This window comes from Pseudorasbora parva, chromosome 24 (assembly GCF_024679245.1).
Source record: "Pseudorasbora parva isolate DD20220531a chromosome 24, ASM2467924v1, whole genome shotgun sequence".
NCBI classification, from domain to species: domain Eukaryota; kingdom Metazoa; phylum Chordata; class Actinopteri; order Cypriniformes; family Gobionidae; genus Pseudorasbora; species Pseudorasbora parva.
The window spans coordinates 2,431,861-2,447,467 of record NC_090195.1 but is presented as its reverse complement, the minus strand read 5'-3'; the positions used below and the strand labels follow the sequence as shown (position 1 = coordinate 2,447,467).

The following is a 15,607-nucleotide window of genomic DNA, read 5'->3' as shown; positions in this document are numbered from 1 at the left end:
GATCGGGTGAACCTTCTGCCAAAAACAGCCGAGCGTCTCCAGATCTCTGCCTAACCCGTCCTGCCGGGAGGGGCGTCTCCGTTGGCCAGGACTCAACGCCGAGGCTAAAATAAGCCGATCCACTCGACTCAGAGCTGGCTGAGGCTTCATGCTGCACAAGCCAAGCGAAGGTGTGTGTGTTCTTGGAGCGTCTCTGTTTAAGTGTGTAGTTAATCGCTGGATTAGGTTTGGAAGTGACGACTCGTTCATTTCTGCCAGTCAAATCTAACCGTTTATTTCTTGGAGTTGGTTTACTGTTCCTTTATTTTTTGTAATCATTTGCAAATAAGTCTCAAAGGTCTCGTGTTAGTTGTCAATGCATTAGCTATTTAATAAACATCAGCCCTTTTCCAGCTGTTTTGTGATTGGTTATTTTTGGAGCATGTGGAATGGTGGCTCTGTTGTCGTTCAGTGTTAGTTCAGCGACTCTTCTCTCAAATGTTTTTACTGGATTATTTCTTTCTTTTGACCTTTCTCTGAACTGTGCTGTTCGCTCCGAGACGACAGAAGTGCGTCCGCGTCCTCTCTGAACACACACACACACACACACACACACACACACACACACACACACACACACACACACACACAGATGCTCACTCATGATCAGCCGGGACTTTCCTCCTGTCGTCTACGGCACTGCCAGGCTGTCCTTATGAGCAGTCGGTGGGCGTTTATTCTCCAGAAGAATGTTTCTCAGCGCTGAGGAGATTCAGAAGAAATAATGCTTCGAGTTCATCACCATTTCATCCATCCATCCATCCACCCCTCCATCTTCCCCCCCCCCACTCTCCATCCATCCATCCGTCCGTCCGTCCATCTCTTTTCTGTCCATCCGTCTGTCTCTTCTCTCTCTTCATCCGTCCGTCCATCTCTTCTCTCTTCATCCGTCCGTCCCTCTCTTCTCTCTTCATCCATCCTTCCGTCCGTCTCTTCTCTCTCCATCCGTCCGTCTCTTCTCTCTCTTCATCCGTCCGTCCATCTCTTCTCTCTTCATCCATTCGTCCATCTCTTCTCTTCATCCGTCCGTCCGTCTCTTCTCTCGTCATCCATCTGTCCGTGTCTTCTCCCTCTTCATCCGTCCGTCCGTCTCTTCTCTCTTCATCCGTCTGTCCGTCTCTTCTCTCTTCATCCGTCTGTCCGTCTCCTCTCTTCATCTTCCTTCTATCTGTCCATCCGTCTCTTTGCATGTGAGTTTTTCTCTCTTCCCTGCGGAATAATAAAATGCTTTCAGACTCTTGTTTTCTTTAATAAAGTGCTTCTTGTGTATTTTTATCTCATTTGTTTGAAGTGTAAACCTAGTTTGCGTCGTGTGGGAATAACACACGGGCCGGTGATGAGGTGAAATGCATCTTCTGCTGGCCGTTTCTAAATATATCCGGCGTTTGGTGTTGAAATCATTCCCACATCTCTCAGTGAAACGCTTTTTGAGGATTAAATCGTCCACTTTTATCTCACAGAAAACTGAGACGTCACAGAAACAATGAATCATTTTGACTTCATTAAAGTATTAACGCATCTCGAATCTTTGAGAAATCAAACTCGTGTTTGGCTACAGATTACATCTGTCCGCAAAATAATTTATTCAGATGGTGAGATTTTCAAAGACTGATTCATTAATGAATTAAGATATTTAGAGGGCATGGAGAACTGAATGCCTCTTTATTTTTCCTTTCCACTGACAAAAATCACCTACCATTCAAAGGTTTGGGTCACGTTTTTCTTTTTAAAACTTTTATTCTGCAAGGCTGCATTAAATGGATCAAGTCAACACCTTAAAATGTTGCAAATTCATTTGAAGTTTTGAACATTTCATTCATCAAAGAATCCTAGAAAATAAAATGTATCAAATGTTTGGAATAAATTGCACTTTATTATATATTCACATAGAGAACAGCTGTTTTAAATGGTAATATTTCAAATGTGTACTGTATTTTTAATCAAATAAATGCAGCGTTTGTGAGCATAGACTCTTTTTTTCTGAACAGCAGTGTGTGTTTTACATACAGCACTCATAATGGACTGCGTTGGAAGGAGACGCTGACGTTAATCATCTAATCTACACACAACACGCACGCGGACGTCGAGATGAGCGGAGAAACGAACCCGATAAACCCGTCACTGTAGTTAGTTAGTGTCTCATCTTCAGACATTACGCCCACTGATGTATATCACACAGGTTTAGATCACGCCGGCAGAAAAACACAATCTCACTGATTTTCCAGTTTGAGTCGATAAGCACTTTAAGAAAGAACTAATCACTGGATTAGCCAAAGTTTGAGAGGTTAGTGGGATCAAATCGAGTTTGAGGCCGTCAGCAGCAGTAAACCAGATTTCCACCAGCTCAAATGTACATTTGGATTTGTTTTCCAGGATAAATAATCAGTGCTTATTGCTTTTGGATGGACTGAAAAACTGCTCTGCGCACAATTTCTGCTGATTATCTTCTTTAACTGTTGCGTTGTCTTTATATGAGTGAGTTTTACCATCACTAGTCTGTTTGATTTCACTTTTATCTGCTCCTAAACACATCAAATCTAAATGAGACTAGTTCATTAGAAGTCATTATTAAAGTGTGACTTTGCCTGCATTGTATTGTTATAATGTTAGTAATGAACAAAGGCATATAACGATTCATTCAACTGCGGTATGATACACAATACTAATTTCTAGGGGTGTTGAAATTAACCGTTTCTTCGATGGATTGCGATGCAGACGAGGGCGATTCGGTATCGGTTCAGTAATAGACCATAACCCATTATAAGGTACTAATTATTTTCTGATGTTATTTGTCACGTCCGTTCTTTGTCGTGGCAGAGACACGAGTGTGTGTCATTAAAAATGCTACAACTACTTTAAAAGCCGACATCTGGGCACATTTCGGCTTTGATGATCAAACCGGTAATGCCTGGCTCACACTACAGGAGTTTTAGGCCGATTTATGCCCGATTTTCCCCTCCTGAGACTCGGAAAAAAAATATTTTCCAGGACTCGATCGGTTCCGATGTTCGGCGCAGATTACCTGGTAATGTGAGGCGTTCACAGATCAAATCTGGCACCTCCCGATCTGCTCACGCAAATTGGGCTCGCCCTGATCATATCAAACATGTCTGATATTTATCGGGATGAGCAAGATTGTAATAACGTCAGTACTGTCACAATAGCCAATAGGAAACAAGTCTACGACGAGACGGACATTTCGAAATGGCGACCGCGAGTTGAGTTGCTGTAGTTTGCTGTAGCTCTCAGAGAGAGAGAGAGAGAGAGAGAATATCAGCATTTCTTGCTTTTCATTTGACAGCACAAATCTACTCTGTAACAGGTGATGATCGCTTTTGAACTAGGCGGTGGTAAATATGATAACGGTAAACATTCCACATTAAACATACCTAGCGCTCATGCAGGGTTCGCCTCCAATACTCAGAAATAAGAAAACAATAAATGACAGTCGTCTGAACGTTCCTTCACTTTATTCTCGGTCACACACGTAATAACTAGCCTTAAACCCCGCTACACTCCAGTACAATAAGTGTGCATGCTCCACCTTTATACGGCAAGCCCCGAGGGGAAATATACATTGCAGACACACACAACGAGCGTCAGAACGACAGGATCAAATAAGGTCAATAAAATTACCTCCATTTCTCGCTGAAGAACTGACAATCCATGTTGACATCTCTCCAGCCATTGTCTAATAATCCACACTGGTTTAGTCTTGCACTTTTGGTTTTTTTCCACAACAAAAGATCATTATTGATACAGCAAGTTGTCATGTTACAGTATTAGGCTTATCCATTTTGTTTTTCCGCTTACGATCTGCTGCGTAGATCACGTGACGCACTTCCTCTGGCACGATAATCGTAATAATATTTTGTAGTGTGTGATGCTCCTCGATTTTCAAATCTTGTTGTGTGAGCATGTTTAAGATTCTCCTGAAGTGTGTGCTGCAACCAGACTTTAGTGCTTCAGTAGTGCTGTCATATCTGGCTATGACGTGACATAACCTATACCACGCTCTCACACGTTTCTTTTTTAAGCATTGTTGGGATGAGTCAAATTTACATATGTGGTTTCAACAACCAGATGCATTTAGACTTGTGAAGAGACCCAGACCACCTCCTGAAGTGGCTTTGAGTATTGTGTGTATTTGCTCTGAATGCACCTGGGGCCGGTTGCATATAAAACTTAAGCCTCTTTCACACTGTGATTCCGGCAAATACACGGATAATGCGACCCGGCATTTGTTCCCGGGCCGCTAGATTTGGTCCATTCACACTGCCAGCGAAATACCGTAATAAGTGCGCTTTCACACACAACCCGTAACGGTCCCGGGTCGAGTTGACACGTGACATCCTGATGTGACGTATAACGGCGAGCGATCTCAGCTTCAGCGCGGATAGTGGATAGCGGAGGCCGAACTGGAAGCCGTGTTAATCTTGGACTAAATAGGCCACCGTAGGAGTTAAAACGAAATCAGAATTGAGAGGAACAGAAACTAATATTCACTGGATGGTCATATACCTTTTCACCACTAGATGGGGGAAAATATCACACAGTGGAGCTTTAACATAGTGGCTAAGTTTATGCAACTAGCCCCTGATGTCTTCTGTGCCCAGACTTGAGTTTTGTTTAATGCATTAAAGAAGCGTGTTTTCTTTGAGCAGGTAAAATTAAACCTTCAGTTCATAACTGACTGACAAAATTGTGTACATGAGGATGCAGTGAACCGTCAATGCATCGTGATATCAAACCCAATCTCTGACATGATGATCGTTCTGGAACCGTGAGACCAGTGTAGGCTCACACCTTTAGTTAGTAGTAGTATATGTAAATGAACAGTGTTTACCTGGTGTTACTGGGCTGAGAAATTACCATTTTTTTTGTGTCAAGTCCACTGGATGACATTTTGCAATCTGTTGGCGGCTCCAGGGCGTCTGAAAAAGGGAAAATAATGTTGATGTTGTGAATTTAATCAGTTGTGAAATGAATTCAGTTTTGGCTGTAAAGCAGCAATAGTTTCATCATTCAGCTCGATTCGGTTCAGTGTTGCTGGCCTGAATCATGAGATGTTTTTGTGCATCTCGGCTCATTTTCAGCACAGATTGTGGTTTGTTCACACAGAAGCTCTTCAGACGTGTTGGCTGTGTTTGGTGGTTTCCCTCGTCTGGTTTTAATTACCATCGAGGCCCCGTCAGGAATGTGGAGGTGGTTTTTCGGGTGATTTGTGTGCGCTCACAGTAGCGTGTGTGTGTGTGCGTGTGTTAAATCAGATCCAGACCTCCTCTCTTCACATAAGAGCCTGTCGAGCCGTTTGATGGCGAGAGCGCTCTTCACTCCAGAGACGTGTTTGAGCTGAAGTACAAAAACAGCAAATGTTTTGCGGCTTCCACACAAATGGCTCTGACTATAAAATCAATGTTTCGCGGTGTTTGTTTGGCTGTAAATATCTTGATTCAGGAGGAATGATGCTGACACAGATAATTGTGCTTTCGTGTCGTGTTTATTGACACTCGCCGCTCTGCGCTCTTACAAACCTCATCAATTACACACTAATGAGCAAACCATTACTGTCATTGTTTAATTAAAAGAAGGAACGCGTGCGTCCCTGTAGGAATTCGTTAACATGGCACACTTTTCAGGAAAGGTTTGTCTGGTTTTGACAATTTCATTTAGTGATTCTCAGATTAATTAGTTTGGCCATCGTAGAGTGAACGTTTATCATTTGGGGTGTTTTAGGTCCTGTCAGTTTAAACATTCAAGTGACAATTTGAGTGCAATTCGTTCTTTTTCACGTCTGTTTGTGCTTGAACAGACACGCATACACACAGAATTGCCAAAACGGCCATCTCGCTTATGGCACACATGAACTTAACGATTGAGAAGGTAAACGGATTTGTATCATTATGTTGGATCCGTGCATTCGCTCTTAAAGTGACAGCAGCCTAATATCCCAGCTGCTGTCTGTCATTATTAATAACTTTTTTAACTTGAACAAAGATGAATTACTGAATGTATACAGTGAAGACTGTTATTTTACATTTGATTACTTAATTTCTGTAGCTGAATACTATTAGATTTACCTGACAGACATAAAGCACTGATTATTTCATTTGAATCTCTGTTCTATTGTATTTATCTAAGTTTGTAATTTTTATTCTATGCAGATTCACAACCCAACAAATCTCCTCAGTGATTCTTGAATTATTCATTCTTTCCAAAAATAGAGCTCATATGATGAAAGTGTTTTCATGTCGCAATATATACGCCGGAAAACTTGTTTACTAAAACGATTCAAATTAATGTTTTCGTTAATTGAAATAAATATATTATAATAATAGGTATTAGATGGAAGAACTTGAACTTAAAACATGAGAATTTGAAATGTTGACATGTCAACTTCCTTAAATTCAAGTTAAAGTATTAAAATTACTAAGACTAAAACTTAAAAACCAAAACAATTTATATTAATTTTATATATAAAAAACTACAAAATATTTAAACCTAAAATATTAAAGTAAAACTTAATTTAAAACATTAATACATAATATAAAAGCTTTTAAATAATACTAAATATAGAAAATATATATAAAAAAAACTTAAAATATAAAATAAAACTAAATCAAAACATTAATACATTTTACAAATAAATAAAAAAGGAAAACAAATAAAATGATAAATAATAAACATTAAGTATACAAATACAAAATAATTTCAAAACATACAATATAAAATAAAAACTAATTTAAAATGTTAATAAATTACACAGTAGTAGTTAAATAATATAAAATTAAATATAGAAAACAAAAACACCTTGAAATATTAAAATAAAAACTAATTCAAAACAGGAATAAATATAAAAAATATACTAAATATTAAATAGAAAAGCTAAAAATATCTAAACTTTAAAATATTAATTTTAATTAATTCAAAACATTAATAAATAATATAATTGTATTTAAACAACAACAAAAAAATCATAATTTTGACATGCAAGTCTGACGGTGTAAAGTGAGGCAGAATGTGAATGCAGTGGATTGTGGGATATGAATAAATACTGGCACACAGCACAATTCATGTTCCTGTTGTGATTTATGAGCGTTTCATTGGTGTATGTGATTGTAAAAAAGGTTTAAGTATATTAATGTGATGCATTTCTGAGTTAAAGGCACAATATGTAAGATTTTGGGATTAAAATATCCAAAAACCACTGGAACACTGTTATATATATTTTGTTGACTTGTGTACTTACATTATCCTAAATCTTTCTAAAAATGTTTAAATCCAGAGAGAAAAAATTATTTGTGCGTGCATGCGTGCGTGCGTCGCCTATCAGTGACGACATCCCCTCGTTAGCCTCCGGTGTGACTTTGTAGAAACCATGGAAACACTAGCGCTGCTTTAATATCTGATGTGTTTTATTAGACACTGTTTAGATCATTGATGGACAGAAATGGACAGACATTGTTCTCCAGCTCAACACAGTTAGTCTTATTGTTTAAAGGAAGTGTGTAGGATTGTGGCCAAAACTGGTACTGCAATGACTTTCAAATGACTGTAGAGCGGTGTTACATACTGCGCCTTTAAACACAAAATACTGAAAGCAGGAACTTTATTTGTATCCATCATGACACTCGCTGGTCATATATGGAGCTGGTCATAATGTTTTCCTCATCTTCTCAGATGAACGAGACTGAGATTGGCCTCGTCCGAACGCCTTCGGTGTTTTCAGCGAGTTTGTGCCAGCTGATGTTCATAAAATGAGAGCCAAAAAAGAACCAGTTACACTAAAATTATATTGCCTGCATAATGTTGATGTGGTAACATGCGTCTCAAAGGGGCTGCTTCCTGAAGTCATGTTTTAGTGCGCTCTTTCTTTTGTGTCTCTGACATCTGCTATTGCCATTAGGCGTAATGTCCCCATGGCAGCCTGTAAATCCAGCCTGTGAATGCTGATGGGACGCTGGCATCGTCTGCCCTCGTTTCAGCAGTGTGTGTGTGTGTGTGTGTGTGTGTGTGTGAGAGAGAGAGACTGAGAAGGGTTTTGTCTATGGGGACGAGGAAAGGCGCTACTCCCACATTCGCCGTTGCTTAGCAACCACAATGCACAGATTGGCCAGAACATCTGTCGCGGCCACTGCTGCCAAACCGGTGTTGTGTAGTAAACACGAGAGGACGCGAGATGCTCCCGTCCCGCTGATCTGAGATCAGGCTCCCCCGTCCCGCTGATCTGAGATCAGGCTCCCCCGTCCCGCTGATCTGAGATCAGGCTCCCCCGTCCCGCTGATCTGAGATCAGGCTCCCCCGTCCCGCTGATCTGAGATCAGGCTCCCCCGTCCCGCTGATCTGAGATCAGGCTCGCCCGTCCCGCTGATCTGAGGTCAGGGCTCCCCCGTCCCGCTGATCTGAGGTCAGGCTCCCCGTCCCGCTGATCTGAGATCAGGCCCGCCCGTCCCGCTGATCTGAGATCAGGCCCGCCCGTCCCGCTGATCTGAGGTCAGGCCCGCCCGTCCCGCTGATCTGAGGTCAGGCCTGCCCGTCCCGCTGATCTGAGGTCAGGCCCGCCCGTCCCGCTGATCTGAGGTCAGGCCCGCCCGTCCCGCTGATCTGAGGTCAGGCCCGCCCGTCCCGCTGATCTGAGATCAGGCTCGTGTCCCGCTGATCTGAGATCAGGCTCGCGTCCCGCTGATCTGAGATCAGGCTCGCCCGTCCCGCTGATCTGAGATCAGGCTCGCCCGTCCCGCTGAACTGAGATCAGGCTCCCGTCCCGCTGATCTGAGATCAGGCTCGCCCGTCCCGCTGATCTGAGATCAGGCTCGCCCGTCCCGCTGATCTGAGATCAGGCTCGCCCGTCCCGCTGAACTGAGATCAGGCTCCCGTCCCGCTGATCTGAGATCAGGCTCGCCCGTCCCGCTGATCTGAGATCAGGCTCCCGTCCCGCTGATCTGAGATCAGGCTCGCCCGTCCCGCTGATCTGAGATCAGGCTCGCCCGTCCCGCTGATCTGAGATCAGGCTCCCGTCCCGCTGATCTGAGATCAGGCTCGCCCGTCCCGCTGATCTGAGATCAGGCTCGCCCGTCCCGCTGATCCGAGATCAGGCTCGCCCGTCCCGCTGATCTGAGATCAGGCTCGCGTCCCGTGCTCGGTTAATGACCATGACCAGCCTCGTTCAAAACGTCCTTGCTAGCTGCTATCGCTTCGGCTTAAAATATGTAAACGTAGTGTGTGTGTTTGTGTACCTCGGTGATCATCAGCTTATTCTCTGATGTCTATTATGAGAGAATAAGGAGTTAATCTATTATTAACTCCTGCCGGAGTTAGAGCCTGAGAGTCGGACCTGCTCTGCGTCTCCTGATAAATCAGTGTGACGTGCTGTTCAATCATATTCCCAGTCCGTCTTATTCCTTAAACATTGTGTGTTGGAAAAACGAGGCTTTTAATATAATAAAACATGGATATGCATTGCAATTTTTGGTTAAAGAAAATTAAGCACAGTTATAAATTAATCCTTGTAAAATAAGTCAGTCAATACAATTCATATATAAAATATTTAATATATTACACACACACACACACACACACACACACACACACACACACACACAGACACACACAGACACACACACAAACATTCTGCATTTTTACTTTCTCAAAAAAAGTGTCATACCCATGTCATTATTTGTCCATTTGCCCCCCCCCCCCCACACACACTTACTTCACTTTTTTTTTATTAATAACATTTCCCAACTGTATTATAGTAGTGCAATATGCTTATTTAGTGACAATAATGTTAATCCATGTTAAATAATAAAGATAATTTAGGTAATAAATTTATTATGAAAATGTCAATCCTCTTGAATTTAGTTTTTTCATAACCTTTTCAGCACCGGCTGAGTTCAAAGGTCGCTGACCTCAAACACACTCTCCTCTCATCTACCCTTGAGCTTTGCTCTCTGATAAACTCTCCTAAATCGTGTGTGTGTCCCGTTTGGATTGTTTTAGTGTTAAACAAGGCCTGTTTTGAGTCACTGCTGCATTGAGATTTGCTCAGCTGTTGGCGTCCGTTATGCGTGTTAGCATGAAAATAATTCAACGTTCAAACCGCTCATATTCCACATGAATCGGTCATGATGATGTTCATGAACATGAGCTTATTTATCATGGGTCAGGTCAAAGGTCATTGGTAGTTTGACTTCCTGCAACACTGTGACGTTTTCAGAACAACTTCTGACTCAACCAATGATGCGAGTTAGAGGCGGGACTATCTGTTTGATTGACCAATGAGATGACACTTGCTTTGATTTAATGAACACATTTTTATTTTATATACACTGAAAAAAAGTGTGTTGGATTTACATGATTTAAAGGTGTCCTAGAATGATTTGAAACAATATGTTAAATTGTTCTCTGATATCTACATCTACAAAAATTGTCCAGATACAGTTTTACAGGTCCATTTACAACCCTATAAATTGTCGCTAGGATGTAATGCTCTGCTTTTGCTTTATTTGGAAGGGTCATGAATATTAATGTTGAGCTCTGCTCTGATTGGCTTAGTTCAGCAGCTCACTGCAGTTCAGTTGTTCAGCGAAGCGGCTTGTGAGTCCTGACCGCTCTGACAGAACACAGACCGAGTAAAGGACACTTTAAGCAGAACATCTCAAATGGAGATTGATAAAATGCAGCTTACTTGTTGATTGGTGTTTTCAATCATCTCGCGAGAGAGAGAGAGAGAGAGCTCGCGTCCGTATGGTTGCCAGATTGGACCTGTTTAGGTAAAACACCGGATAGTATATGTTTTCTTTTCACAGAAAAGCTCTGTTATGGGTTTTAAATGACTGAAATCTGGCAACCGCCAGCACGAACGCTCTTCCTTCCCTCCGACAAAACCAGTATACTCTTTGAATTATCTACAGTATACTACATGAATTTGTGGTATCGGATTATAAACATCAGCCATGACTTGACGTTGTTTATCTGTGGGAAGGGTAGAAAAGTCTCCCGCACAGCCTGAACATGACGTGTGTCATGAGAGCCGTTTCTGTTTTTCTATCCTCGAGTGTCGTTTGTTTATCTGCAGTCTCGATGATTCGGCTCCGTCAGTGCCGCCTGACAATGAACATGTTTGGACAGATGCAAATGTTGTGGGTGTGCATATAAATGATCCCAGCGATTGCGTCACGGTTGGCCCTATGTTGAGAAGCACTTATTTTTCCGTGGTGTTTTTGATTAACGAGATTTGATTAAGGAGGAGGAGGCAATGGTGTTTGAGACTCACAGTATGTGATGTCCATGTACTGAACTCTTTGTTAACTCAATTTTTCATTCTAGGGCACCTTTAATAATTATTAATTTTCATCTATTTAATATTGCAGTTTTTTTGTTGATTTTTAACCATTTTGTGTTTGAACAGGACCCAGCCATGGAGAGGTGGAGACGCGCGAATGTTTGTACTTCAATATTAACTGGGAGGTGGAGAAGACGAACCGCAGCGGTGTGGAGAGATGTGAGGGTGAGAAGGACAAGCGCTCGCACTGCTACGCCTCCTGGAGGAACAGCTCCGGCAGCATCGAGCTGGTGAAGAAGGGCTGCTGGCTCGACGACTTCAACTGCTACGACAGGTCAGTCATCAGAACCAGAACCACATCAGGGTCCGCACCAGAACCACATCAGGGTCCGCACCGAACCAGAACCAGAAGCACATCAGGGTCCGCACCGCACCAGAACCAGAACCACATCAGGGTCCGCACCACACCACACCAGAACCACATCAGGGTCCACACCACACCAGAACCACATCAGGGTCCGCACCGCACCACACCAGAACCACATCAGGATCCACACCACACCACACCAGAACCACATCAGGGGCCGCACCTCACCACACCAGAACCACATCACGGTCCACACCACACCAGAACCACATCAGGGTCCGCACCACACCACACCAGAACCACATCAGGATCCGCACCACACCACACCACACCACACCAGAACCACATCAGGGTCCGCACCGCACCGCACCGCACCACACCAGAACCACATCAGGATCCGCACCACACCACACCACACCAGAACCACATCAGGATCCGCACCACACCACACCACACCAGAACCACATCAGGGTCCGCACCACACCACACCACACCAGAACCACATCAGGATCCGCACCACACCACACCACACCAGAACCACATCAGGATCCGCACCACACCACACCACACCACACCAGAACCACATCAGGATCCGCACCACACCACACCACACCACACCAGAACCACATCAGGATCTGCACCACACCACACCAGAACCACATCAGGGTCCGCACCACACCACACCACACCAGAACCACATCAGGATCCGCACCACACCACACCACACCACACCAGAACCACATCAGGATCCGCACCACACCACACCAGAACCACATCAGGGTCCGCACCACACCAGATCCACATCAGGATCCGCACCACACCAAAACCACATCAGGGTCCGCACCACACCAGAACCACATCAGGGTCCGCACCACACCACACCAGAACCACATCATGATCAGCACCGCACCACACCACACCAGAACCACATCAGGGTCCGCACCACACCAGAACCACATCATGATCAGCACCGCACCACACCACACCAGAACCACATCAGGATCCGCACCACACCACACCACACCAGAACCACATCAGGATCCGCACCACACCACACCACACCAGAACCACATCAGGGTCCGCACCGCACCGCACCACACCACACCAGAACCACATCAGGATCCGCACCACACCACACCACACCAGAACCACATCAGGATCCGCACCACACCACACCACACCAGAACCACATCAGGGTCCGCACCGCACCGCACCACACCACACCAGAACCACATCAGGATCCGCACCACACCACACCACACCACACCAGAACCACATCAGGATCCGCACCACACCACACCACACCAGAACCACATCAGGGTCCGCACCACACCACACCAGAACCACATCAGGATCCGCACCACACCACACCAGAACCACATCAGGATCCGCACCACACCACACCACACCAGAACCACATCAGGGTCCGCACCGCACCACACCAGAACCACATCAGGATCCGCACCACACCAGAACCACATCAGGGTCCGCACCACACCAGAACCACATCAGGGTCCGCACCACACCACACCAGAACCACATCATGATCAGCACCGCACCACACCACACCAGAACCACATCAGGGTCCGCACCACACCAGAACCACATCATGATCAGCACCGCACCACACCACACCAGAACCACATCAGGGTCCGCACCACACCAGAACCACATCATGATCAGCACCGCACCGCACCACACTAGAACCACATCATGATCAGCACCGCACCGCACCACACCAGAACCACATCAGGATCCGCACCACACCAGAACCACATCAGGGTCTGCACCACACCAGAACCACATCAGGGTCCGCACCACACCACACCAGAACCACATCATGATCAGCACCGCACCACACCACACCAGAACCACATCAGGATCCGCACCACACCACACCAGAACCACATCATGATCAGCACCGCACCGCACCACACCACACCAGAACCACATCAGGATCCGCACCGCACCACACCACACCAGAACCACATCAGGATCCGCACCGCACCACACCACACCAGAACCACATCAGGATCCGCACTGCACCACACCAGAACCACATCAGGATCCGCACCGCACCACACCACACCAGAACCACATCAGGGTCCACACCACACCAGAACCACATCAGGATCCGCACCGCACCAAACCACACCAGAACCACATCAGGATCCGCACCGCACCGCACCACACCACACCAGAACCACATCAGGGTCCACACCACACCAGAACCACATCAGGATCCGCACCACACCAGAACCACATCAGGATCCGCATCGCACCGCACCACACCAGAACCACATCAGGATCCGCATCGCACCACACCAGAACCACATCAGGATCCGCACCGCACCGCACCACACCACACCAGAACCACATCAGGATCCGCACCACACCACACCAGAACCACATCAGATCCGCACCGCACCACACCACACCAGAACCACATCAGGATCCGCATCGCACCGCACCACACCAGAACCACATCAGGATCCGCATCGCACCACACCAGAACCACATCAGGATCCGCACCGCACCGCACCACACCACACCAGAACCACATCAGGATCCGCACCGCACCACACCACACCAGAACCACATCAGGATCCGCATCGCACCACACCACACCAGAACCACATCAGGATCCGCACCACACCACACCAGAACCACATCAGATCCGCACCGCACCACACCACACCACACCAGAACCACATCAGGATCCGCACCACACCAGAACCACATCAGGATCCGCATCGCACCACACCACACCAGAACCACATCAGGATCCGCACCGCACCACACCAGAACCACATCAGGGTCCACACCACACCAGAACCACATCAGGATCCGCATCGCACCACACCAGAACCACATCAGGATCCGCACCGCACCACACCACACCAGAACCACATCAGGATCTGCACCGCACCACACCACACCAGAACCACATCAGGATCCGCATCGCACCACACCACACCAGAACCACATCAGGATCCGCACCACACCACACCAGAACCACATCAGATCCGCACCGCACCACACCACACCAGAACCACATCAGGATCCGCACCACACCAGAACCACATCAGGATCCGCATCGCACCACACCACACCAGAACCACATCAGGATCCGCACCGCACCACACCAGAACCACATCAGGGTCCACACCACACCAGAACCACATCAGGATCCGCATCGCACCACACCAGAACCACATCAGGATCCGCACCGCACCGCACCACACCACACCAGAACCACATCAGGATTCGCACCGCACCGCACCACACCACACCAGAACCACATCAGGGTCCACACCACACCAGAACCACATCAGGATCCGCACCGCACCACACCAGAACCACATCAGGATCCGCACCGCACCACACCACACCAGAACCACATCAGGATCCGCACCACACCAGAACCACATCAGGATCCGCACCGCACCACACCACACCACACCAGAACCACATCAGGGTCCACACCACACCAGAACCACATCAGGATCCGCATCGCACCACACCAGAACCACATCAGGATCCGCACCGCACCACACCACACCAGAACCACATCAGGATCCGCATCGCACCACACCACACCACACCACACCACACCAGAACCACATCAGGATCCGCATCGCACCACACCACACCAGAACCACATCAGGATCCGCACCACACCAGAACCACATCAGGATCCGCATCGCACCACACCACACCAGAACCACATCAGGATCCGCACCACACCAGAACTACATCAGGATCCGCACCGCACCACACCAGAACCACATCAGGGTCCACACCACACCAGAACTACATGGTTGTGGACCCTGATGTGTGTTATAGTTTTGTCCGTCCCTGATTGGACTGACCACAGTAATGTTCATATTTAAGGGTTTCAGCAGCTCATCGTCTTC

General features: G+C 46.2%; 1 protein-coding gene across 1 annotated transcript in view; it reads left to right on the top strand.

Annotated features, from left to right (window-relative positions):
• Positions 1–15,607, top strand: part of acvr2ba (activin A receptor type 2Ba) — a 68,306-nt gene that overhangs the window by 35,207 nt on the left and 17,492 nt on the right. Inside the window, 1 exon segment of the mRNA XM_067434510.1 lies at positions 11,450–11,657. Within this exon segment, the coding sequence (XP_067290611.1) occupies positions 11,450–11,657 (208 nt within the window).